Raw genomic sequence first — 25778 nt, forward strand, 5'->3', positions numbered from 1 at the left:
CTGATATATTCATGGGTTTCAGCTTCCTGTTTGTAGCCGACATTTTGAGGACTTGTCACCATTCAAAAGATTGATATCATCTTGTTTTGAATCTTAATTTTCACCATGGATCATGGATATAAACCTGGTTCACATCCAGATTGATATGTGTAACACTCTAAATTGAATTCTACACATTATAAATCTGGGATGACTCACACTGAAAGCGTTCATAAAATGAGGAACATCATCACGGTTATTTGAATCTGATGAGTCGAACTTTTGTTACATCCAGCTGAGAGAAAACCACAGACATCGTCGCTATTCACAAATACAAAAAAGCCCTTACATTCTGTTTTTCACAAACAAAATAGTTTGCATTGATGCTAAAACAGGCTGAAGTACATCTGTCAGTGTTGCCATGTTTGTTTTGGTAAAAACAAACCGTTAGTTAAATCTGTCAACTGGACAAAAAGTTGTAGGAGACATTTTGCTGTTCATCCAAGCTGCTTCTTCAGGCTTGGATGAGCATCGAAACGTCTTCACCCTAGACTTAAACCAAGACATTTCTGATTTACTGTTTAATTAATTAACTAAAATGTCTATAATATAAATAGTAGCAGCATAGTGGCTGAGTGACTAGCACTCACTGCTTTTACTATGGATCAGACCTGGACTATTGAGAGATTACACAGACATGTTTGTTTTGGTTTGCTTGGGTGCTTGGCCTTTGACTTCCACAAAAACCTCAGTGCTGCTCAGTGATTGGTCTGCCTACACGATTAACCAGCAGGCGCATGGATATACTTCAAGATCCACATTTATTATTATTATTATTTTTCTCCATAGTTTAGACTTCCATAATTTATACATTTTGGATATTGCCATCCCTTGTCTGAACTGACAAATTTAAACAACTATGTATTATTTTAATTATTATTTTTGATTTATTATAATTAATCCTATATTACACATGCAGTGACAATTGAGTACACTTGTGAGTAATTGTTCCAAGCTTTATTTGATAGCCCACACCACCAACTTACAACTTTTTACAAACCTTTTATTTCTTCACTCTTAAATGGAGAGAAAGTGCCTAGTGCAGGATTTGTCTGTACCATTGAAAGGCACTTTTTACTTTATATTGATTCATTATAATAAATAATATATTAACAAACAATGTACAGAATAATGTCCACTTGTAAGGCACCAGCACATTTTTAAATAAATCTTTAGGAAATATATGATTTAGTATCTTAGGCTAACACAGTGATGTATTGAGGCTCCATGTTTCCGAAGTAGGACTTTTCCCATTCGCTCATGAGGTCGAAATGCAGCGGGCGGTTACAAAAGGTGCATGCTGCTAAGTTTGGGTTGTTCAGTACCAGACCAGCCTCCTGCCACACCTCCACAAGTTTGTCTATATGGGAAAGATGGGAATAATGTGATGTTCATGGTAAATAGAAATCTATCGTAAAATAAAGTAATGCTACTTTAAAAATGTAAAAATGTAATGGGATTTTGATTTTAAAACAAAATAAACAGTATACATTTTGTTAAAATAATCTTGTGCGGACTACAAATACAACAGTATTACCACAACTACTGCTAAAATATCTGTAAAGTTGTACAAATCAATATTGGATATGGTGAATTGAGTCATTCTTCTACAACGTACTAGTAGTAGTATACTACTACTACTATTTTTAGCTTCTATTGCTACTTAATATTTGCATTTGCTTAAATATATAGTAAACAATCTGCCAGTACAGTATATACAGTATATTTGTATATTATACATTAAATATATACTTTTCTATCACTTTTTAAACATTATTTTTTATATTTTAAAAATTCTGAAGATTAATAAGGCTTCTGATGTAGCTCTGCTCCACAAAGCATGCGACGGCAGATTGGCTATAGCCTCTGTGATCATTGATGTTTAGAAATTACTGAATCACAGTCTTGATTAAAATTGGATTAATTGCTCTGCCCTATTGTTTCATATGATTACAATTGCTACAAACAAAGCATTTTCCTCACGAATAAGTAAAGCTGTGTTAAGTTTTATTAAGTGTTTGATAACTCACCGACAAAGTAGTCCATCATGTCAGGATGGTGGTGGGGGGACGGGGCCAGCCTCAGCAGCTCCTCTCCTCGGGGAACTGTAGGGTAGTTTATGGCCTGGACATAGATATTGTATTTCTCCAGAAGAGTGTCACACACTTTGGTGTTTAGCTCTGCATTTCCAACCTACAAGCAGAACAATTAGTCATAACAAAGGGTGCAATAATATGTAAATACATTGTTAGCTATAAAATATTTTTGAATAACTTACATAAACTTTAACTTTAATAAATGATATATCTCTCACATTGTGCAGCAATGGTTATTAGTGTTTTCATTATTTTGGTAGGGACATTCATGCCAGCATACACATGGACGATGGTTTTCCATGCTTCATGGGGACAAAATACTTACTAATATTTATTTTAATTTCTCTGGAGCCTTATCCTAACCTTAATCCTCGTCACTACTTGCCTAACCTTAACTTAAACCCTAACCATGACCTGTTCATACCTGAAACTATTAGATGAATTACTTGTTGATCCAATAATAAATATTTTCATCACTGGAATATTGCCCACATACACATCCATCTAATTATATACACAGAAACTGGAGGCACAGATAGTCAAGTGTTTTGCCCAGCAGCGCAACAATACTAAGTAGTTACTGGAGCATGGAATGAACCTAGAAGTAGTCTGAATTGCCCTGCTCTCTCTTATTATCATCACTTTTTCCTCTATTGTCCTTCATCCACACTTCCACATGGACCCCAGTGTTTCCAGCCCCTCTTACCCGAATGGGGATGATGTGGCTGGGGCAGTTGACTACAGGCAGCCCCCGGTCCATCAGCAGCTGTCTCATGTGTTTGACGTTCCTCTGGTGGGCTCTGCGTAAAGCCTGTCCCTCTGCGCTTTTGAGGACTCGCACCGACTCCAGTGCCCCCGCCAGGACCATGGGGGGAAGCGCAGTGGTGAAAATAAACCCTGCTGCGTAGGAACGAACTGTGTCGACCAGGGCAGCGCTGCTGGCTATGTAACCTCCTACACAACCAAAGGCCTTACCTGTGAAGGAAATAAAGTAGTAATCGCTTGTTTGTTTTCAAATGTACAAAATTACTTGGTAAAATAAGTACTCAACATACACTATCCATTCTTTTGTATAATACAAAACAACAAAAATGTTAATTGTTGTATAGCAGCAGTCAATCAAAAGCTTGCAAATCACTTAAATATTGTGTCCAAGCATAATCTGTATCAGTGTATATATATATTTTTTTATACAGATTTGAGGCAAATGTATTCAGTATTTGTAATTGTTTGTTTTATAATTGTAATAGTGATAAATGGACTACACAAAGTACATATGTCAAAAGATGTTTTATTATTAACAGAAAAAACATTGCTGACTAGTCAGTTACTAAAATAATTGTTAGCTGGAGCCCAAAATGATATCTGCCATCACTGGTCTTTGTAACAAGGATTAGGTTTACTTAATCTACTTTATATTTGTTTATATAACATTACATTGAACATATAAACGGGGTTGACCTGTGTCTGTGTCGATGAAAGTTTTATCTACAGCTCCACACGCTGCTGAGCTGATAAGACTGTGACCTGATCTGACCTGCACTCAGCGAGAAACGAGAATATATATATACATATCTATATATATCTATATATATCTATATCTATCTATCTATCTATCTATCTATCTATATATATATATATATATATATATATATATATATATATATATATATATATATATATATATATATATATCTATATCTATCTATCTATCTATATCTATATCTATATCTATATCTATATCTATATATATATATATATATATATATATATATATATATATATATATATATATATATATATTCATATATTTGGCTCCCTATGTGTGAATATTACACTTTTACTTTTAACCATTTATTTATGAAGTAATAAAAAACGCATATTCAGCTAAACTCACCCAAAGTTCCAGACACAATGTCGATCTTGTGCATGACATTGTCCCTCTCTCCTACCCCTGCTCCGTGGGCTCCGTATAAACCCACAGCGTGGACCTCATCCACAAATGTCAGAGCTCCATATCTGTGTGCAACATCACACAGCTCCTCCAGGGGGCAGATCGCACCTATAAACAACATAAACAGCTGGATTAGTGCATTGCAAATTGCAAAACATGTATGACATATTTCCCACATGCATAACTTTTTGCCTTTAATGTTCCATGGTATAGCATATCTAGCTATCTTGCATTTATTAATTATAACTGTGGATAATTTATTATTATTAGCTTGATGGCTCAACCTGTTTATCTCCACGGACATAAATAAGTGAGACATTCCAATGCCATAGCATCTCTATGGAGAGAAGCAACTAGTGGAGCCACCAGAGTTACATAGACCACCTTTAAATATACTTCCACCTAAATAAATATTTATATTTTAACTATTTATTTAGGTGCAAGTGAAAGAAAAGCATACACACCATCCATGGAGTGCACAGTCTCAAATGCCACTATCTTGGGTGTGGCTGGGTCGGACTTCTCCAGAAGCTCCTCCAGGTGCTTGCTGTCATTGTGCCTGAAGATGAATCTCTTGGCTCCACTGTTCCGGATGCCCTGGATCATCGAGGCATGGTTCCCTGCATCAGAGTAGATCTCGCAGCCTGGAGGGGACCGTGAACGCATCATGAGAACATTGAATGCACTATCAGGACAATGGAAGTTGCAAAGATAAGTCAGCTAAGCTAAGTATAGGGTGATATATTGTTATTATAAGAGCTGTTAGAAAAATTGAGGCCTAGAAATATACCAAAGAGGAGATTTATAGAAAAATTGACAATTTTTTATACCTGGTTTTGTTTGAATTAGTTTTGTTGCCCATAGAGGTTACCTGGAAGCATCTTGGCCAATGTGAACAGAGTGGAGTCATTGGCCACAAAGCAGGAGCTGAACACGAGTGCGCCACTCTTCTGGTGAAGTTCTGCCAGTTCTTTCTCCAATGTTACATGGTAGTTACTGGTTCCAGAGATGTTCCTGGTACCACCGGCCCCTGCACCATGTCTATCCAGGGCAGAACTGACGAGGGAAGAGGGGATTTTAAAATAGGCTGACAACAAGTGAACAAGGTAAATAATGAAGATATAGAACAGGGGTCACCAACCCTGTGCCCGCGGGCGCCATGTCGCCCCCAAGCCCCACATGAGTCGCCCACAGACCGGTTCTAAAAGTGGCACAACTCACTAATGAGCTGCATCTAAAGTTTAATTTTATTCTGTTGTTTTTTTTTTTTTTTATCACCCTTGCGTTTATATAGATTTAAAAATGACAATATCTTAAACATATGTTCATTATACGTGAAGTTTAGATAAGTTAAGGTGAACTTTGACCTACTCACTTCAAAGGTCAGTATTGTGCGCGTGACAAAACCAGTGCTCCGCTCGCGAGCGCTGTGAGGATGCGCTGAATGCAGTTTCTTACTCCAAAACATGGTAGAAAATAAAGAGATCACTTTCACAACCATTTAAAACTGTAAAAGAAACCTGCGCGTCTCTCATCTGCAGAGCGACTGTGGTGACGGCAAAGCAGCACAATGTGGAGGGACACTTCACTACGTCTCACAAAACTCCACACTAACTACCCACGGGGGCGCGCACTCCCCACGGGGACGAGCACTATGGGCAGAACAAGCCCAGAGCTAAACGAAGCTTTGAGTAAACAACAGGCTTTAAAAATATATAAGCTTATTTTTCTTTAACATTACATAATTGATAACTTTATGAAACATGGTGCAATGTATATTATTTATGTTTTGTTAAAAAGGTTTGTCAATGGATAGTGAAAATGGGACACTTTTCCTATGAGATGTAGTGATGTAAGTGTCATCTGGAAATTTAACAATTACTAAGATTAGTAAAGTTAAAGTGCTGAATACTGATATCTGTTTCCCTCCTTGCTCATTGTTGATAATTATTCTGAGAAATCATTAATGTGATCAGTGTCTTGCAACGTGATCAGTGTGTTCACATAGATGATTGTCATTTATCATTATTAATAATGTACAACTAAAGGCAAACTGAGAAAATGTGTTATTTCAGAAGAGCGTCTCAAACTGGTAGCCCTTCGTATGACTCAGTGCCCATAAAAAAGCTCTCAGGTTAAAAAAGGTTGGTGACTCCTGATATAGAACTTATTCTCTCACTTCCTCCATAGGTCCTCCATAAAACATTACCACTATACTTGGTTATGGCAGTGTATACACTGATGAGAATATGAATCAATTTGCAAATAAGTTTATGAAAGTATTTAGAACTTGATTGTCAAGTAGGCTAAATCTTGCAAATATTTCACTATCCATCTGATGTACACTTTCCTAATCCTACCTGATGGACTTGATGACGCGTGGGTGACGGCTCATTCCCAGGTAGTCGTTGCTGCACCAGACGGAGACCTCGGCCCCCTCTCGCCCGGCGACAGAGAAGTCCTGGGCGAATGGGAAGGAGAGGGCACTGCGGTTCACTGTCTTAAATACCCTATATGTGTGGTCCTGCTTCTTCTCACTGATCTTCTCCACAAAGAAACGGTCATAGTCATAACATGGGCCAACTGGGGAAAAAAATTGAAATCAAGTTTGTACTCCTATTGGTCATTACAATTACATACAGTTTATAGTATATAGTGAATTTCCCCACAGTGAAATTAAGAAAGTTATATCTTGATATATACTCTCAACTTATGTCACTTTAAATATCAGTTAGTAGAAGTTGGGGCTACCGTAACTTCCAACAAAATGAATAATCTAATTTTAAAGTGACTTTGGTTTTGAAGAATGGAGACTGAGACTGATGTGTATGTAGAACACAGAACTCCCTCTGTGTAATCAAATTTTACCCATATTGTCTTTAAGCAGGTGTGTGATAGGAGTTTTCTGAGCTGCATTCGGTAAAATGGTTTCTTTAATACTTTTCAGAAGAGACGTCATCCTCCCTGTGGAACAAAAAGTAAAAATAATCAATTTATTTAAAACTAATAAATAAATAATAAGATCTTATTGCATATGCAGATGTTCACTGCAAATGAGAAGGTGTTCTCAATTGACTTACCTGGTAAAATATTGAATAAAAAAAAATTAAAATAATCAACAGATTTTTGCTTCATCTCACCTTCCTGCACATCTTCTTGCACTTCAGGACTGGCACGGACCAAACCAATCTGAGAACTCACAAACGGACAACCCTTGGATGCAGAGACCGCCACCTCAGTCGCAGTCTGAGCCATGGTCCTTTTCTGGTCCAGACCTAGGACTTTCCTCTGGTTCAAACCTAGGACTCTCTTCTGGGCTGGTCCACACTCTGTAGATTGCTTCTCCAGAGTGGCCAGCGTGCTCACACTGATCTGACGCGTAATGATAGGGCACTGGTCGGCCATAGACATGAGGGCAGCTCCAGTTCTCCTCAGAAAAGGCTGAGGGGCCGACTTCAGGAAAGGGCAGTGATGGAGAAAGGCAGCCATTTTGGATCAAGAGCTGTTCCTACACTGAAAGAAATACAATGATACGTCAATATAACTATTGTAAGGGAGTTTTACTTTTATAAAGCATAAGTATTACAACAAACACTATAACAACGTGCAATACTGGTGTTTCGATTCCTGCTCCCCATGTGTTAGGGCTGCATGATTAATCAAACTTGAATCAAAATTGCAATTTCATGGGAAGCAATTAGGAAGTTACTAAATTTTTTGTAATGTACCAAAGTAACATAATTTCCTCCACAAACAGCAAACCTGGTAGCTTAGACCACTATGTCCTGACGTGTGTCTCGTATTAGTTTAATTTCACATTTTATTCTTTCTGACCATTCTTCTCTTTAAAATGTACACTTTGAACTGGATCCTATTTTCTTGTCGGAAAAAAATCACAATTAGATATTTTCCCCAAATTGTTCAGTTGTACCATGTGTCCTTGATTTACCATAAGAGGAGCCAGCTAATTAAGGGCAAAATGCTAAAACAAATATATCACTAATTGTGTAGCACTCTGAGATTTCTTTGAAATGTAAAGTGCAATACAAATAAAATTTATTATTATTATTATTATTATTATTATTATTATTATTATTATTATTATTATTATTATTACTAATTGACAACTATTTAGAATATAATAGGCATGATGAAAGTATAGCCTACAACTCTATCATAAATGAGTCAGAAAATGATGAAGTAATACCAGATAATTCAAAGTGACTGTCTCTCAAAACTGATAAGTACCTCCTTTGGGGTGCGGCCCTTGACCAAACACTATCATCATTAGCAGACCACCAAGTCAACTGATATGACGTAATTCCAAGCCCAGCTCCGAATATGCCAGATATACAAAACTATGTAATAATAATATATAATTTAACTACTTCATTCACACTAGTAAATATCTCATTATCCAGTGGATAAAATATAACTAAAACCTAATGTATCTACTGGTAAATATTCTAATTTTGTAGTAGATAGTATATATGTCACTTTACCATCTGGTGTTTTAGTGATAAGGGATTTCTGGGGATTTGTGGGTTTCGGTTTTGAGATGCTATCGACCAAACTGGTGGCTTAAACCACATTACTTGGTCAAAAATATATTATCTGTACATTTTTCTGAGCAAGATAGTAGAGTCTTTGTGTTTACATTCAGAGGAGAAGAGACAAGGAAATAAGGTCAAGCTAAGTCTAAAAGTTAGAAGTTTAAAAATACATACTATGTGAAATAAGATGTGATGAACAATTTCATATATATATATACTATATACTAAATACTATAAACATGACAAAGTTTGACCTTTCTTAAACAGTTTTAATCTTGAACGTTATCTACACCGGTATGGAAGCACACAGTAACTTAAAGAAAGCACTATTATTTTGTGCTGAAAATTATATTCTATTGTCTAAGTGTTTTTTTCAATCATTGTGGTATCTAAATTGATATCGAGGATCAAGCCTTTTCCTTAACATAAAAATTGAGTTTTAAATTTCAGTATTGTGACAACACTATTAAAGACAATTTTTTAAAAATCAGTCGATGGACCGGTGGACTCCAAAACAAAAAAAAGCTTAAATTTACAAACAATCATCAGAGGTTTGTGTCATATACCAACACTTCTATCGGTACAACACTGGTATAAATTCATAATACATTCAGAAAAACACAAAATGAGTTAAAATAGCCTCACCTGTTGACCTGCACTGAGGACGAACGCTTGGACAGCTGATGGTTTGAAGGAGGAGGAGAGAGAGGCGAGTTTATCAAATGGGCAGATGATGTAACCACTCCCTTCCTCTGCTTTACGGGGCCTCCCTGAAAATATACAAAATGCACACGTGTTGCATTCACAGCACATTTACTTGAGATTTCTCCTCCCAATTTGTTCCTCGGTTACTCATTTCTAGGTTGCCACAGTGAATGAGCCCTATTGTTATTTGGCAGTTTCCTGTCGTAACCAGCTTTGTGACTGAAGTAGAGTGTTAAGTGGAGTGTCTTCTCCAGGTACAGAAAAACAGTGGGCTTAGGTGGGGACTGGGCAAGTACTTATACAACTCACTTGACTCACAGACAGACTTTGTTTATTATAATAAAAAACAAATCATGTGGATATAACATATTGCAATAAATGAATAAATATGTCTTTTTATATAGAGTATGTAAACTTCTGGCTTACATACTCTACATATGTTAGAGGATAACCGCAGAGTTAGTGTGGCAGGTGTTAAGCAAAGAGGCTCTAAATGGACAATGCTACTGTGAGGTGGAGTGTGGCGATACCATGAGCTGGATTTACATACAAGAGAATTCAGAGGAAGAATGATGTGAAGGAATCTGTCTTGGAATATAATATTGTATCCTGGGCTGTAAAACCTGATGTGTCCAATCACATACGGCATATGGAGTCATCTCCGCTTATAGAAACAACCCAAAAGAGATGTTCCACTTTGGGCACATTCGGACCACACTCAAAGAGCCACTGTATGTTGCTGTTGGATTCACCTTCTGGGACATGTCTATTGATTTTGTCAAATAATAGTAATGCAGAAAGAGAAGAGCTGCACTAGAACTGAATCCACAGTTTCATCAAAAAATCAACTGCCACATCTCCAGGCAAATATTTTATTTTAGTCATAATCCATATTTGTATCTGTATTTTTTTTTTTTCAGGTTCATGTTACCTGTTGCTTTTTTCTCCTTTGGTTTGTTTTTACCTTTTTACATTTACCCCGGAAATGTTTGATCACTAGATGGTGCTAGTACAATGTGCCTTTTTGATAACATTCCTGTTTAATTTTAAACATGATAATATTAATACATTTATTTTATGTAAAACATGTGCTTCCAATAATATAATTTGCAACCAAGGAAGTTTAATTATCTTTAAGTTTTCAGATGATTAGGCAGGAGTGAGCATTTAAAAACAACTCATACACAATTAAGAAATTAATACATTTGGTAATGAGAAGGGTCATCGTGGGTCTACTTTCTGACTGTGTTACATGTGAAGTGTGCCCGCCCGAAAAAAAGCTGAAAGCCGCAAAGTTGTGTCTGAGTTGTAGGGTAAATTTTTGTGAGACCCATCTTTGCCCTCACTGTGACGTTCCTCAGTTTCAAAAGCATAAACTGGTAGATCCTATGGACAATCTGGTCTCGGAGAATATCTGCCCTGTCCACAATGAGGTCTCAAAGTAATTCTGTAAGAGTGATGACCAAAGCATATGTCCCCTGTGCATTGTAGACCATTGTAAAGGTCAGTATAGGCCTGTTTATTGCTTTGGTCCATAGACTAATGAAGGGTTAGTATTGTACTTTAAGCTACTTATTTTCAATGACAAATTTTTATAATTGGTTTCTCATTATTTGTATTTGTTTTATGATTAGTTGCAATAAATCAATTTAAACTCACATGTCTGGCTAAAGGTTGCATTATTTTCTTAAAAACAACTAATTTTACAAAATAGTGAAATTGTCTTTTTTTTAACAGGTCATGAATTATGCTGAACAGACGCTGAGAAGGCTCAAATTCACAAAGATCAAAATAAAAAGGAAAAGCAACTGGAGGAGCTGAGATGGACATCAGCAGACGCAGCTCTGCAACAAAACAAGGACACGCTCACGAAGACCTTCAGATGGCTGAAGCAGGAAAAGTCTTCAGCGGAGCAGCAGATCAAATGTCACAAGTGTCTCACAGTTTAGTATTCAACTGGTTCAGGTACCTCTACTATTATCTAACTATAACCTTCTGGTGTGACTACTAGTCAGTGTGAATTACAGTGTCTCTCCTTTCCCTCCTTTCCCTTTAAGATGATAGTCACCGCTGGTTTACCATTGCCATGAATCTTATTTTCTGAGATCCTTTGGTCATGGCTTTTCACCTCAGCTAAACTCAAAATGAAGAAACTCTGAGTAGTCTACATCAGCTCCAAACTTCTTTTCTGAAACGGGAAACTCTGAGTGGGACCTGCCTGAGTAGGAAACTCTGTGTCAATAAAAGTCAGGGTTACTTCAAGATGCTTTGTGAAATAGAGCCTGTGTTTCACTGCTACTGTTGAGTGCAGTAAAATGAGCAGAAAATGTACTAATATAGCCATTGTTTTAACAATATTTAACAATAAGAGAGTAAGTAACTTTTTTATAATAACTACACAGAACCTTTCAAACACAAATCCATGTGCATTGTTTACAGCACAACCTAAGGATGTCCAAGACCACCCAGACTGCTTTAATGACTGTGTTCAGGTCCTAAGCAAAAAGCCACTAACGGGACAATGCTACTTTGAGCTTTGTTCATCTGGTGGTTGCTTTATTGGACTTGCCTATAAAAGCATCGAGAGAAAGGGTAAGGGCAATCATTGTGTTCTGGGTTGGATAAGAAGTCCTGGATGTGTTTTAGGAGAGGTTTTAAGGCAAAAAAAAAAATAATAATAATAATAAAATGTAGGCAACAGTGATAATTGGGTGTTGTGTCCAGATGTGTTGAACAGAGTTGGAGTCTATTTGGATCATGGTGCTGGTAAACTGACCAATTATCTAATGAGAGGGTCCACCCTTTTTGATATCCATATAGTGGAAACGCAATTCACTGAGCCCCTGTATTTTGGAGTGCCATTTTTTTTATCCTGTAGATCTGATTTGGGGTAACCAACATGAATGACAAATTTCTTTGTTAGTTAAGATCTTTTTTGCTTTTTATAGATTCTTTCCAAAAAATCAACCGTAATCCCAGTCATTGTTCCTTGTACATTCATTTATTTCAACTAGGCATTTGATTTTTGATTGTTACCTGGCAAAGTGTAAGTATGTAAAATTTTCACTCAAGTTCAAGGTAAAAAAGTATCTTAATTGTATTGATATTAAATAATTCAGATATGTAACATACTACCAAATTCAATTTGTGTGTGGTTTTAAATATTTTTGCTGAAATAAATAAATATTTTTACATATAAATATGTATATATAAGCTGTTTTACTGGCTGATTTCTCCGGATATGACGAATGTCTTGCCTTTATAACCTCGTGGCCACACGGAGCACGTGCTGTTTCTTCGCTGGAGGTTTGTGGATTGTTAACACATACAGTCTATGACCGGGGCTTTCTAAAATATTGGACGAAATGTATAAGTCCTGCGAGTGGGTGCCGCCTATCCTGCAGCTCATAGCAAAGGAACGTGACTTTAGTCCAGAGAAGTTTAGCTGCAGTGTTTGCTCGGAGGTGCTGAAGGATCCCGCCACTATCCCTTGTGGCCATACTTTTTGTGCCCAGTGCGTTACGACCCACTGGGACAGAGAGGACTGTCGGTCTTGGCACACCTGCCCCCAGTGCCTGGAGGAGTTCTGGCCGAGGCCCGTCCTGATTAGAAACACCACGCTGGAAGACGAGATCAAGGCAGTGCGGGACAAAGCGGCAGCATTTGTTTACGCGCAACCGGGAGACGCAGCGTGCGACATGTGCCCCAGAAAGAAACGAAAAGCTGTTTCCGCGTGCATGGGCTGTCGGATATCATACTGTGAAAGCCACATCTGGGACCACTATAATGGGAAAGACGCGTACAAAACGCACACGTTAGTGAAGCCAGGTATAAATCTAAAGGACAACGTCTGCCCTATCCACCACCAGTATGTAACCAAGTACTGCTGTACAGACAACCACATGGTCTGCCCCACCTGCGCAACCAGACAACATGAAGGTAAACTCAAGCTTAGGGGGGCAATTGATAAAACCACAAGGAAACAAGTATTTTTCATATTTCATATATTGAGTAAATCATATCGGTTACCTTTGTACATTTTTAAATTGTAAAAATACTTTATGGACACCCTGTATATGGGTAAAAATGCATTTCCTGCCATATTTGTTCTTTTTGTGCACAGGCCATAAAATAACCTCCACTAGAACTGAAATGAAGCGGAGGAAGGCAGTGATGCTTTCAGAGGAGGAGCGTTTAGAGGCCCAATTGCTGCACCACCAGGAGGTGCGGAAGAAGATTGAAAAGATGATTGATGGTCTGACTTCCAGGGCAGACAGTGAGGGGCAGTTAAGATCAGTGCGGTTCTTGTGGTTAATCCAGCTGATGCAGAGACGACAGTACGAGGTGGAGGATGAGATCACGATGCACAAGAGATCACTCCAAAAGCTTGAGGTACATGCAGTTATTTGCACATTTGTGGAGCTGTAATGGGCACTAATCTGTTCTATCATATTCTGTGTCTGAAATATCTTATTAACTTTGCACATTCTACCTACTTTTTGAACAAAGGACAGTCTAAAAGAGTTAACCAAAAGTTAATATGTTGTATTGCATGGAAAGAAATATTTTCTCCATCTTGGTCATAACCATTGGGCAGGTCAACATGTATGATGTTTTTCCTTTTCAGGACCATGTGGAGCAGGAACTGTCTGAGCTGAGGAGGCAGCAGGTTGAATTGGATTCTCTGTCTCTGACACAGGACCCAGCTCAGTTCTTACTAAAGTATCACCAGCTCTCTGAGCTGAAGGAGAATCCTCATTTTGTCAGTGACCATTTACCTCCTTGTTTTATTTTTAAGCTCATGGAAGCTCTGATTGACATCCCCCTTAGACTCTCCAACTGCACAAACTTGGGACTTGCTATGACCCAGAACCCACTGCTGGGGCAACAGCCCATCACCAGAGAGCAGTATCTGAACTACGCAGTTAACATCAGCCTGGACCCTAACACTGCACACAGACGACTGGTACTATCAGAGGAGAACTGCAAAATCAGTGTGGTTAAGCAGGAGCAGGACTATCCTGCCCATCCTGCCCGCTTTAGTCATGTTCTACAGGCCTTGAGCAACCAAGAGTTAACAGGACGGCGCTACTTTGAAGTGCAGTGGCAGAAACAACCAAAGTTTTTAGGATTTACATACAAGAAGATTGGAAGAAAGGGAAAACGAGACGATTGTATCCTGGGAATGAATGATAAGTCATGGGCTTTGCATTTTTACCATTCGAAGACCTCCCTGTGGCACAATGGAGAAGAGGTGGAAATTATGAGTTTTTACAAAGTGAACAGAGTAGGAGTATATCTAGACCAGACGGCAGGGAACATCTCCTTTTATGATGTTGATCAAGAGATGTGCCAGCTTGCTAAAGTCCAGACTGTCTTTCAAAAGCCGGTGTATGTGGCAGCCAGATTTACTGAAAAGAAGAACTCTCTTGAGTTTGTGAAACTAAAGTAATTGCAGCTCTCGGGGCCAACAAAATGTACCACCTAAACCTCTTTAGGTTGCAAGATTACATTTGATTTTCTAAATTTGGTTTTGATTGCTCAAAAAACTCTGCCTCTTCAAAGTCGACCTCAGCCCATTCAATCCATCTAGTTTTTCATTGTTTCTATGTTATGTTTTTGTAATCGCTATTTTAATTGAATTTAATTTGGTTTTGTTTACTTGAATGTATTCTAATACTTGTTATCACATCTTGTCAAAAATAAACACATTTGATTTTAATTAAAAATATCTAATTTGTGTTTTATTTTAAGAAAATTAATTGAGGAAGGACATGGCAGTATACTGTTAATAAGTGTACAGTTGGTTGATGAGTGTGGAAATGGTTAAACTGGTGGCAATATATTATGACAGTCGTTGACTAAACAGACATTCAACATCATTGTAAATAAAGTAGTAATTTAATAATAATCAGCAATAACATTTTACCTATAACAGCAACTTTCAAGTATAGAGCTCATTGAGTTATTGGACTATTACTGTATACAATAAAGGTAACTGCAATCACATGATTAAATTGTCCATAAGATTTCAGAAAATGTACTTTTTCAGTTGATGAGCAGAAAAGAGTTTATGTACTTGAAATCTAACAGGGGAAAAGAGTGTTGTAATTTCAAAAATATGTTTGCAAATAAAAAAATCCATCCCTCCATTTTCTTCCGCTTCATACGGGGCCGGGTTGCGCAGGTAGCAGAGGCCCAGACTTCCCTCTCCACACACACGTCCTCCAGCTCCTCCGGGAGAATCCCCGGTCATTACCCAGAGCTCATGACCATAGGTGAGGGTAGGAATGTAGATTGATCGGTAAATCGAGCGCTTTGCCTTCCAGCTCAGCTCCTTCTTTACCACAAAGGTCCAGTGACCGCATCACTGCAGACGCTGCACAGATCCGCCTGTCAATCTCAGGCTCCATCCTTCCCTCACTCGTGAACAAGACCCCGAGATATTTGAACTCCTCCACTTGAGGCAAGGACTCTCCACCGACCCGGAGAGAGCAAACCACCTTTTCCCGGTTGAGAACCATGGCCTTGGATTTGAAGGAGCTGATTCTCATCCCAGCCGCTTCACACTCGGCTGCAAACCGCCCAGTGCCTGCTGCAGGTCCTGGCTCGAAGAAGCCATCAGGACAACATCATCTGCAAACAGCAGAGATGAAATCCTGTGGTTCCCAAACCAGACCCCCTCCGGCCTCTGGCTGCGCCTAGAAATTCTGTCCATAAATATAATGAACAGAACCGGTGACAAAGGGCAGCCCTGGCGGAGTCCAACATGCACCGGAAACAGGTCTGACTTACTGCCGGCAATGCAAACACAGCTCCTGCTCCGGTCATACAGGGACCGGACAGCCCTTAGCAAAGGGCCCCGGACCCCATACTCCCAGAGACACCCCCCAAACGATACCTCGAGGGACACGGTCGAATGCCTTTTCCAGGTCCACAAAACACATGTGGACTGATTGGGGAAACTCTCATGAACCCTTTTTTTTTTTTTTTTTTTTGGTCTGTTATTGACAAAATAACAAACCATGTATTTTAATAAAATGCGATTAAAATACAGTTAAAATGATTGTTAAAATTCGTGGTTAAGTAGGCCGGATGTGACGCCACCAAAAAAATGAGCGCGCGCTTGTTTCTGCAGCCTGCGCTCATCATGGGTCTATTTAAATAACCTGTGCTGCGTAAACCTGTTCACTGGCCATACAAACGCGTGGTACTGGCGCGAGTTACTGCGTGCTTCTGTGTCATATCGCCGTTTGTTCATTTCAAACCATTAACCACTATGAGTAAGTGTTTTTATTTAGTTATTTCAGAGTGAAAATGGACTTTAAATGGATTTCAACTTGATAGTGCAACCATGCCCCTATTTAAACCCATTGATGCATGTTTTTTTTTTTTTTTTTTTTAATAGAACAGCATTATGAGGTTAAACGGTGCTAGACACAGGGCATTGGGAAAGGCTAAAAGGTGCGCGTGTGTGTACTGTATTCATTCTTTTTCTACTCAGGTGATAGAAGGAGGACTACAGAAGAACTTGCACAGCTTCTGGAGGATCTGGCTGAGAGGAGGCGACAAATTAAACTCAAAATAGAGCAGAAGGAGAAAGATCTGAAGGAGCTGAGAAAGAAATCCAATGAATTTTATTCCACTGCAGAGACAGTACTTGAATGCAACCGAGTCATATTCGGCAAGATGGTTGATCTAATGACAGAAAGGGCCTCCTCAATGGTGCAACTGATCAAAACGTACCAGTTCAGCGCTCAGACTGGATTCCGGGTGCATTTGGTATTTCTGTTTCAAATTACTACACTTTTTTCTATAGCTGCCAGTTATAAAAAAAGAGACTAGAGATTGCTGCACTTTTTCAGTTTCAAAACTAATTGAACATATCTGATCTGAATATGCCAAGAATTATTAGTAAGTAAAGTAAGTAAATTAGTAAACTTTTTTTTTCACATTATTGATTTGCATAGCACACCTTTTATGTGAAGAGTCATGCAACTTTACTGCCATCTGCTTGTATCCATGAAGATGTTGTTTGCCTGAAATGATTCTCTGTATGACATTAGGCTGAAAAAATACCTTAAAAACACAGACATTCATACTGTAAGCAGGGTTGCCTCTCCACAGATCTGGTGCAGTGGCAACACCTGCTGGTCTCTATAGAGATAGGTTCCAGAATATGGCATTAAACTTACTTTCAGGCAGAGCAATAACATTATCTTGAAGCCAAACGGGTGATGGACTTTCCTGAAAAATTACATAGTGCATTTTTAAATTCTTATAGTCAAAAAATTTAAGGGGGGGGCAGCAATGTATAGAAATCTAGCAAAATGTATGATTCAAATTGTAAATTATGTCAAAACCCTGTCTTGTTGATTTTAGATTTATTCTAGAGTCTCGTCCTGTGGTATTTCTCAACCCACCTCTAAAATGTTTTCTTTGCACTTTTTCTACCCAGGACCGTGTTGATGAAGACATGGACAACCTGCAGATGTCCCAACGCGAGTCTCTCTTAAAGACCCAGGATCCCTACAAGTTCCTCCTCGAACACAACTCCCTCCTGGAGATCCCCGAACTCCCCGAGCCACGGTACACGACCCACCACTGGCTCCCATTCAAGAAGTTCACCATGGACGTAACCCAATTTCCCATGTGTGTCACGTCTCTCTCAGTCTTCAACCAGTCCCGGGCATCTGAAGTAGTTTACAGTGAGGAGAGGAAGGCGTGCATGGACTCCGCAGACCTCTGGACCATCACGTGGGACCCCAGCACTGCCCATAGTAATGTCTTGCTTGGGCTGACAGACAAAGGCGAAGAACGCGCGGTGTTTACATCCCAACCGAGGGGCTACCCAGACCACCCAGACCGCTTCACCCACTGTGTCCAAGTTCTGAGCAGAGAAGCGCTTACTGGGCGCTGCTACTTTGAGATATGTTCATCAGGAGGCTGCTTTGTGGGGCTCACCTACAAAAGCATTGAGAGAAAGGGCAACAATAACCCATCCGTTCTGGGGTTGTATGACAAGTCTTGGGCGTGTTTCGGAGGAGGTTACATGCCTCTCTGTACCTACAGTGACACGTGGTTGCTCATTCCAAAGAAGTTCAGCAATAGAGTGGCTGTCCACCTAGACCACGACCAAGGCATTTTGACCTTTTATTCTGTCTTATATGACAAGTTGTCCATTCTGCACAAGGTCGAGACGAAGTTTACAGAGCCATTGTATTTTGGGGCACTGTTCTTGTATCAGGGAGACCAAGTGGTGATCCGTTCGGTAGAGGAGATGGAGTAGTTTTTGCTGTTAATGTCCCTACATCCTTTGATTGTTATAGCTCTTTGGTCTTTTTGATCTACTTGTATTTTTTAGAATAGAGCTGCATAGCCTTAGTCAGTGCTGACAAAAATTCTGTTCTAAACTGTTCCTTGTGCTGATTTTAGCTGTTGTTGGTTTTAAAATCACTCGACTCAAAATCAATACATCACACAATCATTGTTTTTATGTTCATTTTCAATTATTGTTTTAAGATTTGGTATTACAGTGTGCTCATCTTGTTGCCCTTTTTAAAAACAATGGTTGAATGCATCTTCTTGTTCTCTGCATTTTCTTTGGTCATTTTTTTTACTTTGATATTCATTAAATATTTTGTAATTTCATTGTCAAGATTATTTGGACTGTATGAGGTTAGGACTAGCTCCCTAAATAACTCTATTTTTCTATTAAAAAAATAATAATAAAATTAAAGATGTCTTTTCATTTGGGTACACCAGGATACAGTAAATACAATTACTATCTATGTCACACTAAACTGAAATCGGTCCTCTGCAGCTCCACAATTGAGCCACAAGGAGGCAGAAGAGGAGCAGAGATTGGACTCAACATTTTTACCCTGTCCCAAAATGCAATAATTCATTGTGCTTAAGTTGGTACCTCCTTCAGCCTTTTGGAAATCCTGATTTTGTCCTATCTGTAGTGGCTATTAGATCTGAGTTTTAGCCTAGCTTTGACCAGATTTGGTCTTTATTTAGTTTTTGTTTCAGTCCCTGTTTCAATTTGAATTATTCCTGTCAAGTAAATACATGGCCTCCGGCATGCACAACCTGGCAACAACTTTACATTTGTAAATTGCAGCCATAAAAAGCCAGTAAACCATGACTAATATAATATGACACTTGCTTATCTGTCCATAAAGGGAGGTATCCAGCGTTAATGATCCCACAGTGACAATAAAGTCAGGTGTAACAAAAGTACTGGAATGAATGGTTTTGGCTGCAGTCCCAGAGTCCTTTGGCCCTGTTGGCTGGTTAGCTCACATGTTGTAGTAATGACAGATTTGGCCTATATATTGACTGAGAGTGTGTGAAGGAGAGAAATTACGAAATCACTGCTTTGCCTTGACCCAGAGCCAGGGCTGTTGGATTACATCAGCAGAACACGGCACTCCTTTGGGTTTTGGCAAAGCTACACTTTCCATGTGATGTCACTTAGGTTTTTATTCCATTTTACAAGAGAAGACATAAGGTACATGCATGCGAGAAGTTATAGTTTCCAATTGTGAAGTACTGGACTGACTGAGGGAGCATTTTTGTGTCATCTTTTTGAATACACATTCAAACTGTTCAAAAGATTTGGGTGGGTAACCAAATGCCAGAGGTTTGAGTCCTACTTGTGCCATTTGACAAGACTAATCAACCATTTTTAAATTAACTATGAACCATGGGGCACAAAGCAGGTACAGAACCATAATAAAACCTTTATGGTATATATTATTAGGGTTTTTTTCAAGATTTTCTCTGGGTATTTTCCAGTAAGGAAGTACACTTGAAGTAAATAATATATATTAACTAATCTAAATATTCTTTATTGTGGTGTAGTTTAAATCTGGACTGTGTAACGTCTCTGGTGGATGGTCTACTACTTTCTATTTTATTGTTAACATATAGAACAATATGACATTTAACTTATCTTACATTTATTCAACAGTTGTTTTAATTTTTCGAAACAACATGTATTTTTACTGTGAGCTGGCCTGCCTATACACAGATCTGACCTGTAACTTGGCCTGGTTGCATCACCTGCTTGTCTCCATGGAGATAAGGTTAATGTCATTAATGCCACTTGTGGAACATACTAGGCAAAGCAATAACATCTGCATAGAAACAAGAAGATGGTTCACGCTCCACCAAAAAAGTTACATCATGCACTTTTAGCTACTATACCATGGTTTACTTTTTGTTTAGTATTGTTATTCAATACTATTTAAACAGTAAGCAGTAGATCAATATTAAATGAATCCAGGTTTAGTCTTAAAGATGCCATGTAAAGAATTTGCGTTTGTGGTGAATAAAACTTTGAAAAGGTCAGAGCTATATAACTGATTTTCTAGTAAACCCATCTCCTCTCCAGTCCTAGTAGTATTCATAGTGGAAATATGATCAGTCCTTTGTTGTCTGCAGCACTGCCCTAGTCTGGCCCCGCTCACAACAGCAGCACTCTATAGTGTACACACTCCCTGGCACGTTTCCTTTGTTTCTCTGTTTCTGAGCAGTGCTGGTTGTGTTTTTCGCTCTTTGGGCCTGACTCACTGCAGCTCTGACTCACCTTCCAGCTCCCAGCCCCGCCCCGCACTATGACATCACTAACGCATCATTTCCTGTCATAACATCCCCACTGTTTACATAGCAGCGTGTATATGGCCCATTAATGAAATACTGTTTTATCTAGGCTTCAATAAAAATAGTTTCCAAGTCACATGCTGCTTGCTGTGAGGTGTGGTCATCCATTGGGTAATTTCCTGGTTAAAACTACAATGGCATTGGTGAAGTTTTTTTTAATATATGTGGTTTACCCGTAATTTACACCTATTACCTGGATCTGGGGGAATTCATAAAGAAACTTTTTTAAGTGGTAGGTTTGAGAGCCAGACTATATTTTGCTAGGTAGGCCTGTCATGGTAACACATTTTGAAATTACGATATATTACTGAAGAAAATATAGACTGAACGATCATACTGAATTATGTCATTATGCCCCTAACCTGAAAACCCTAAAGCAGGACCCCTACCCCCCAAAAAAATAAATTCTGTATGTGCGGAATTGTTAATGAACATGAGCTGCAATAAGTAAGAGAAACACTCGAGTCATAGAAGTTATTTATTCAACTCCCTACAGCTCAAATCTTATCCTACGAAAAATAACCAAAAAATCCCGACTAGTACAAAGAAAAAGTACCTACAATAAATACTGACCCTCAAAATCAAGTACTGAACGATAAGTCAATATAGTAATTATTGTAACAGGCCTAGCTCTATTTTTTGTCATTTTTTTTTACTATAGAATTGTTTACTATTTGAGACCTTAACTATAGTACTTTTTGTGCACAATATTTCTGACTGATTAAAAAAAAGTCTCAAACAAATCTTCCCATGCAGAAAGAATGTAAAGCTTGAAATAAAAAAATAAAAAATAAATAAATAAAAACTACACAGAAATACAATTCTAACAATTAAACAAAAGTAAATGAAACCAATTATAACTACCAAGATCTACAAATTAAATTACATTTTTATTTTAACCACACATTTAACTACATGTTAATGTCGCCATCTGTCCTATGAGTGAGAGTTTCCTTGTATAAACTCCAAACCTCAAGTGCATGTCTAACAACCTCATTTTAATTGGATGGAAATAGTTGCTCACCCATCCTTGCCCCTTAGCAACCCAGTTTGTTTATGGTCAAGAGGGGTGTTTTTTGTCCTGTCCACTGAGGAAAAGACCTGAATCATACTGGAAATATTCACTTTATATCAAGGGCTGCACAGTACTGCGAAATTTTGTGATATGTGATATAGCTGTTCTGAACTGTCATTTCAGTATTATTATGATATTTTGATGTACCTTTTGACTCAGTTATTTCAGGAGAAGAAGATAATACAATAGCAATATAATTACAGTACATTTAAAAGGATAAAAAACACCCTATTCTCACCACAAAAAATATTTACCAACAGTGTATTGAATGTACAGAAAAATACCCTCTTCTTCTTCTACTATCTCTTCTATTACTGTACTACTTCTACTACTGCTTTTTCTTCTGCTACTTCTACTACTACCTCTTCTACTACTTCTACTACAGCTACTTCTTCTACTACTTCTACTACTGCTACTACTACTTCTACTTCTATTTCTTAATCTATTACTACCTCTTCAATCAATATTGTGATATTAATATTGTGATATTAATACTTTTGCAATATATTTTGCATCCCTATAAGGAAGAAAGTCATTTTGGAGAATGATAATACTGGTCAGGTATGTCCAGATTGAGCTGGTTTGGACCTGAGGAGGGATAGTGAACAGAAGGATGGTGATATTGGAGCTGCAGACAGGAGGACATTTGTGTAATTAAACTTAGTTGCTATGAGGAAAGAGGATGCAGAATTTATTGACGTTTTCAGTTTGTTGATTCAGATTAACTTGCATCCATTTGGAGGGAAAACATAATTACAAGCATTGCAATTTCTATTTCATTGCAATTAATCTTACAGCCCTAGAAACAAGTGACCTCCAGGTAACAGACTATTCCTCCAGCTTGTACTCCCAACTTTATTCAGCACGTTTTAAAAGTATGTATATTGATTAACCTCATTACAAAGATAGACTTCACATTAGGCCTGAATAAATGTTTTATGGTGATAGTAAAATGTAAATCATTCTCAGCTTTGACCTCTAATAAAGTGCAGCTGCCCAATTTGACTTTCTGTTACAAAGAGCTAAAATGTGTGGCTCTCAGCTTCATCTATTTGTCAAAATATTAATCACAGCTACTATGGTCATAAGTGAAATCATGATTATTTGAAACAGTACTAATAATATTATAGTTAAAATAAACTTTAACCTTTATACTAGAAGAAAGAAATTGGACAAAAAAAAAAAAAGAAAACGTTTAAGAATGTGTCAAATTCAAACTTCCTGGGTATATATCTTTCTAATTATTAAAAAAAGACAGATTATGCTTTTCTCAGGTGTGTAGTATTATACATCAATCATTTTACATTTCGCTCATTGTAAATTGTAATTATCATTGTAATTAACTATTGGGTTAATTTTATGGTTTTCCAATTCACTCCACACTCATTGATGTTGTAACCACAGCTGCCCTGGGGTAGACTGACAGAAGTGAGGCTGCCAATCTGCACCATCAGCCCCTCCAACTAACACCACCAATAACACACACATTCGTACTAGGCAATGTGGGTGTAGTGCCTTGCCTACACCCACTTACGCCCCACTGTGGCACCTGATATTCACAGTAGTCTCCCAACCAAGTACTAGCCAGGCCCGGCCTTACTCAGACAACTATGGCTGAGTTCTTGTTCAAAACTGCAGAGTGAACAGACCCTGCCTTTTCTAGTGACATTTCTTTGATTTTCATGTTTTCTGTTTTTTTTTTTAATATTGTCTAGCTTTGTGACATTTCTTAATCCATTATGTATGTTATTGGTTAAAAAAAAAAAATGTAATTAAAGGCTGTGTACCAAAATTAGTCTTGCCCCAGTGAAAATATATTGTATAAGCAGCTCTTGAGGTCAGAATCAGTCTGCTGTGTGCTGCCTGCATCTAATTATGAAAGGCTTTATTTTCCATTAATCAGGAAGTGTGCATTAGCATGCTAGTTGTTGTTAGCATTACCATGATGGCAAAATTCCACTCTGGCCTCTGAAAGTTGCCTTCAAATACAATTATTAAGAATGTTAATGCTGAAGGAATACTGTTATAACATGATTAAAAGCTCATAATAGTCGTTTTTACTTCCATGTCCCATGTGTCTAATATTAGCATGAATAATTTTACTCATTTGATACACCCATGGTTACCTAATATTTGTTTTATTATGTTTATTAAATAAATAAACGCCATTGTTTATTTGAACAGAAATATAATATCCAAGTGGGTACATGGATGTGGTTAAGCCTGACTCACTTGGATGCTCTACTTACTGTATGGGTTAGTCATGTTGCCAGGAAATAACTTCAAAGCTCTAAGCTCAAAGTCAGGCTTAGCTGGGACTTGTCTGCTTTTATTAGAGGTTAAGCCAGCTCTGTATTTTCATGGCAGATACAGATGTGTGGGAAGAATGTAGAGGAGTTTAATAATAAAGTGACTAATGGGAAATTATAGCCCACAATCGATTCCAAAACCAGGACTAAAGCCAGAGATGTGCCAGAATTACAGACCATGCAGGCTTAATCAACCTAAATTATGACTGCTGAGACAGTGAAGGCATTGGCCCTATCTTACAATTTTACAGGCAATAATTTGCTGCCAGTATTGGAGGATTTTTGTCATATTGGTATCTGAAAAGTAACAGGAGATTTTTTTTCTGTTTTTAAAGGAAAATGTATGGATAAAGTATACAATATGTGAGAAAATTTTTCAAAAGTGTAAAGTTAATTTATGTAATTTGGGACCTCTACTATCCATGGCCTTGCTATAGTTGGTAAAATGGTATCTTTGGCATGGGCAAATATACTATAGGTTATTGGTCACAACTACAAGACAAATATCAGATAATGAACAAAATCTATATCGGACCATGTTTAATTTAGAATTGTAGTTTAGCTCATTGCATCTTCCAAGTTTGATTCCCAAATGTGAGGCCTTTCTGTGTGGAATTAGCATCTTCTACTCATGTTTGTTTTTGATTTCCTCATGTGACTGGCACATCAGGCTAATCTTAGTACTTGTTTTATATTGACAGATAAAAAAAAACACATTTCACTAACTGCCAATGAATACATGAGAAATAAAAAATAAGAAAACTGAGATTATTTCCATAGCTTGTGTATCCAAGTCATGATGTGTCAGACAGTCACCTTTTAATTTATATACTTCATATTTTACTTTTTTTAATATAAGGCAATATACCTTATTTACCATGCGTGAAACATGAGTGCTTTGCAAGTCATCAACAGCATGTCTAAAGGTCTCTGGGAGGGGTCAGATGCAGGGAAACATTGAATTTCCTTGAAGCATTTTAAACTGACAATCTCACACGCCAATATCAATAAAAGCCACAAAGCTATCAAGCATGAACCATGAGTAAACTATGGACTAATGAGTGAAGTTCAGTGTCACCATGAGTCAACAGGACATGACAGAGCGCTGATACAAAAGGATGTAACCCTACGCCATAGTGCCTCCTGTCCAGGTGGGAGTGAAGGATGAGAGCGGGCTCTGGACTTTGACTTAAGGCTAACTCAGACAATCAGCACCAACATATAGGCTTTTAATGAGGAATTCTGGGCCCATAAAACACAGCTGCTAGCCTGTATTCACTAATACTACATGAACGCAAAAGGGAAAAGCGATAATCTTTAGCTCAAAATGTTACATAGTGCGTGTTTAAAATGCATAGATTGTTGTATCATGCTGTA

The 25778-nt window shown here is 38.0% G+C and overlaps 3 protein-coding genes across 3 annotated transcripts; 2 read left to right on the top strand and 1 right to left on the bottom strand.

Annotated features, from left to right (window-relative positions):
- Positions 1-982: 982 nt before the first annotated feature.
- Positions 983-9415, bottom strand: alas2 (aminolevulinate, delta-, synthase 2). Its single transcript, XM_033969575.2, has 10 exons — positions 9288-9415; positions 7230-7602; positions 6958-7053; positions 6450-6672; positions 4961-5145; positions 4554-4733; positions 4033-4197; positions 2842-3110; positions 2070-2232; positions 983-1399 (listed from the first exon to the last, which is right to left on the bottom strand). Exons 2-10 carry the CDS (start codon positions 7576-7578, stop codon positions 1236-1238), a joined length of 1794 nt encoding a protein of 597 aa, XP_033825466.1. The 5' UTR covers positions 7579-7602; positions 9288-9415; the 3' UTR covers positions 983-1235.
- Positions 9416-12581: 3166 nt separating this feature from the next.
- LOC129456375 (tripartite motif-containing protein 16-like) lies at positions 12582-15071 on the top strand. Its single transcript, XM_055222898.1, has 3 exons — positions 12582-13286; positions 13471-13739; positions 13975-15071. Exons 1-3 carry the CDS (start codon positions 12713-12715, stop codon positions 14797-14799), a joined length of 1668 nt encoding a protein of 555 aa, XP_055078873.1. The 5' UTR covers positions 12582-12712; the 3' UTR covers positions 14800-15071.
- Positions 15072-16833: 1762 nt separating this feature from the next.
- Positions 16834-18997, top strand: LOC129456389 (tripartite motif-containing protein 16-like). Its single transcript, XM_055223047.1, has 2 exons — positions 16834-17129; positions 17806-18997. Exons 1-2 carry the CDS (start codon positions 17037-17039, stop codon positions 18634-18636), a joined length of 924 nt encoding a protein of 307 aa, XP_055079022.1. The 5' UTR covers positions 16834-17036; the 3' UTR covers positions 18637-18997.
- The last annotated feature ends 6781 nt before the right edge of the window (positions 18998-25778 follow it).

This window comes from Periophthalmus magnuspinnatus, chromosome 7, assembly GCF_009829125.3.
Source record: "Periophthalmus magnuspinnatus isolate fPerMag1 chromosome 7, fPerMag1.2.pri, whole genome shotgun sequence".
Lineage (NCBI taxonomy): Eukaryota > Metazoa > Chordata > Actinopteri > Gobiiformes > Gobiidae > Periophthalmus > Periophthalmus magnuspinnatus.

Coding starts and splice junctions, on each gene's coding strand:
- alas2 (XM_033969575.2), bottom strand. CDS start 7,578: ATGGCTGCCTTTCTCCATCACTGCCCTTTCCTGAAGTCGGCCCCTCAG. Junction 3,111..4,032: donor CATTGTGTCTGGAACTTTGG/GTGAGTTTAGCT, acceptor TTTCCTTCACAG/GTAAGGCCTTTGGTTGTGTA. Junction 2,233..2,841: donor GCCACATCATCCCCATTCGG/GTAAGAGGGGCT, acceptor TTCTGCTTGTAG/GTTGGAAATGCAGAGCTAAA.
- LOC129456389 (XM_055223047.1), top strand. CDS start 17,037: ATGGTTGATCTAATGACAGAAAGGGCCTCCTCAATGGTGCAACTGATC. Junction 17,130..17,805: donor CTGGATTCCGGGTGCATTTG/GTATTTCTGTTT, acceptor TTTTCTACCCAG/GACCGTGTTGATGAAGACAT.
- LOC129456375 (XM_055222898.1), top strand. CDS start 12,713: ATGTATAAGTCCTGCGAGTGGGTGCCGCCTATCCTGCAGCTCATAGCA. Junction 13,287..13,470: donor CGCAACCAGACAACATGAAG/GTAAACTCAAGC, acceptor TTTTGTGCACAG/GCCATAAAATAACCTCCACT. Junction 13,740..13,974: donor GATCACTCCAAAAGCTTGAG/GTACATGCAGTT, acceptor TTTCCTTTTCAG/GACCATGTGGAGCAGGAACT.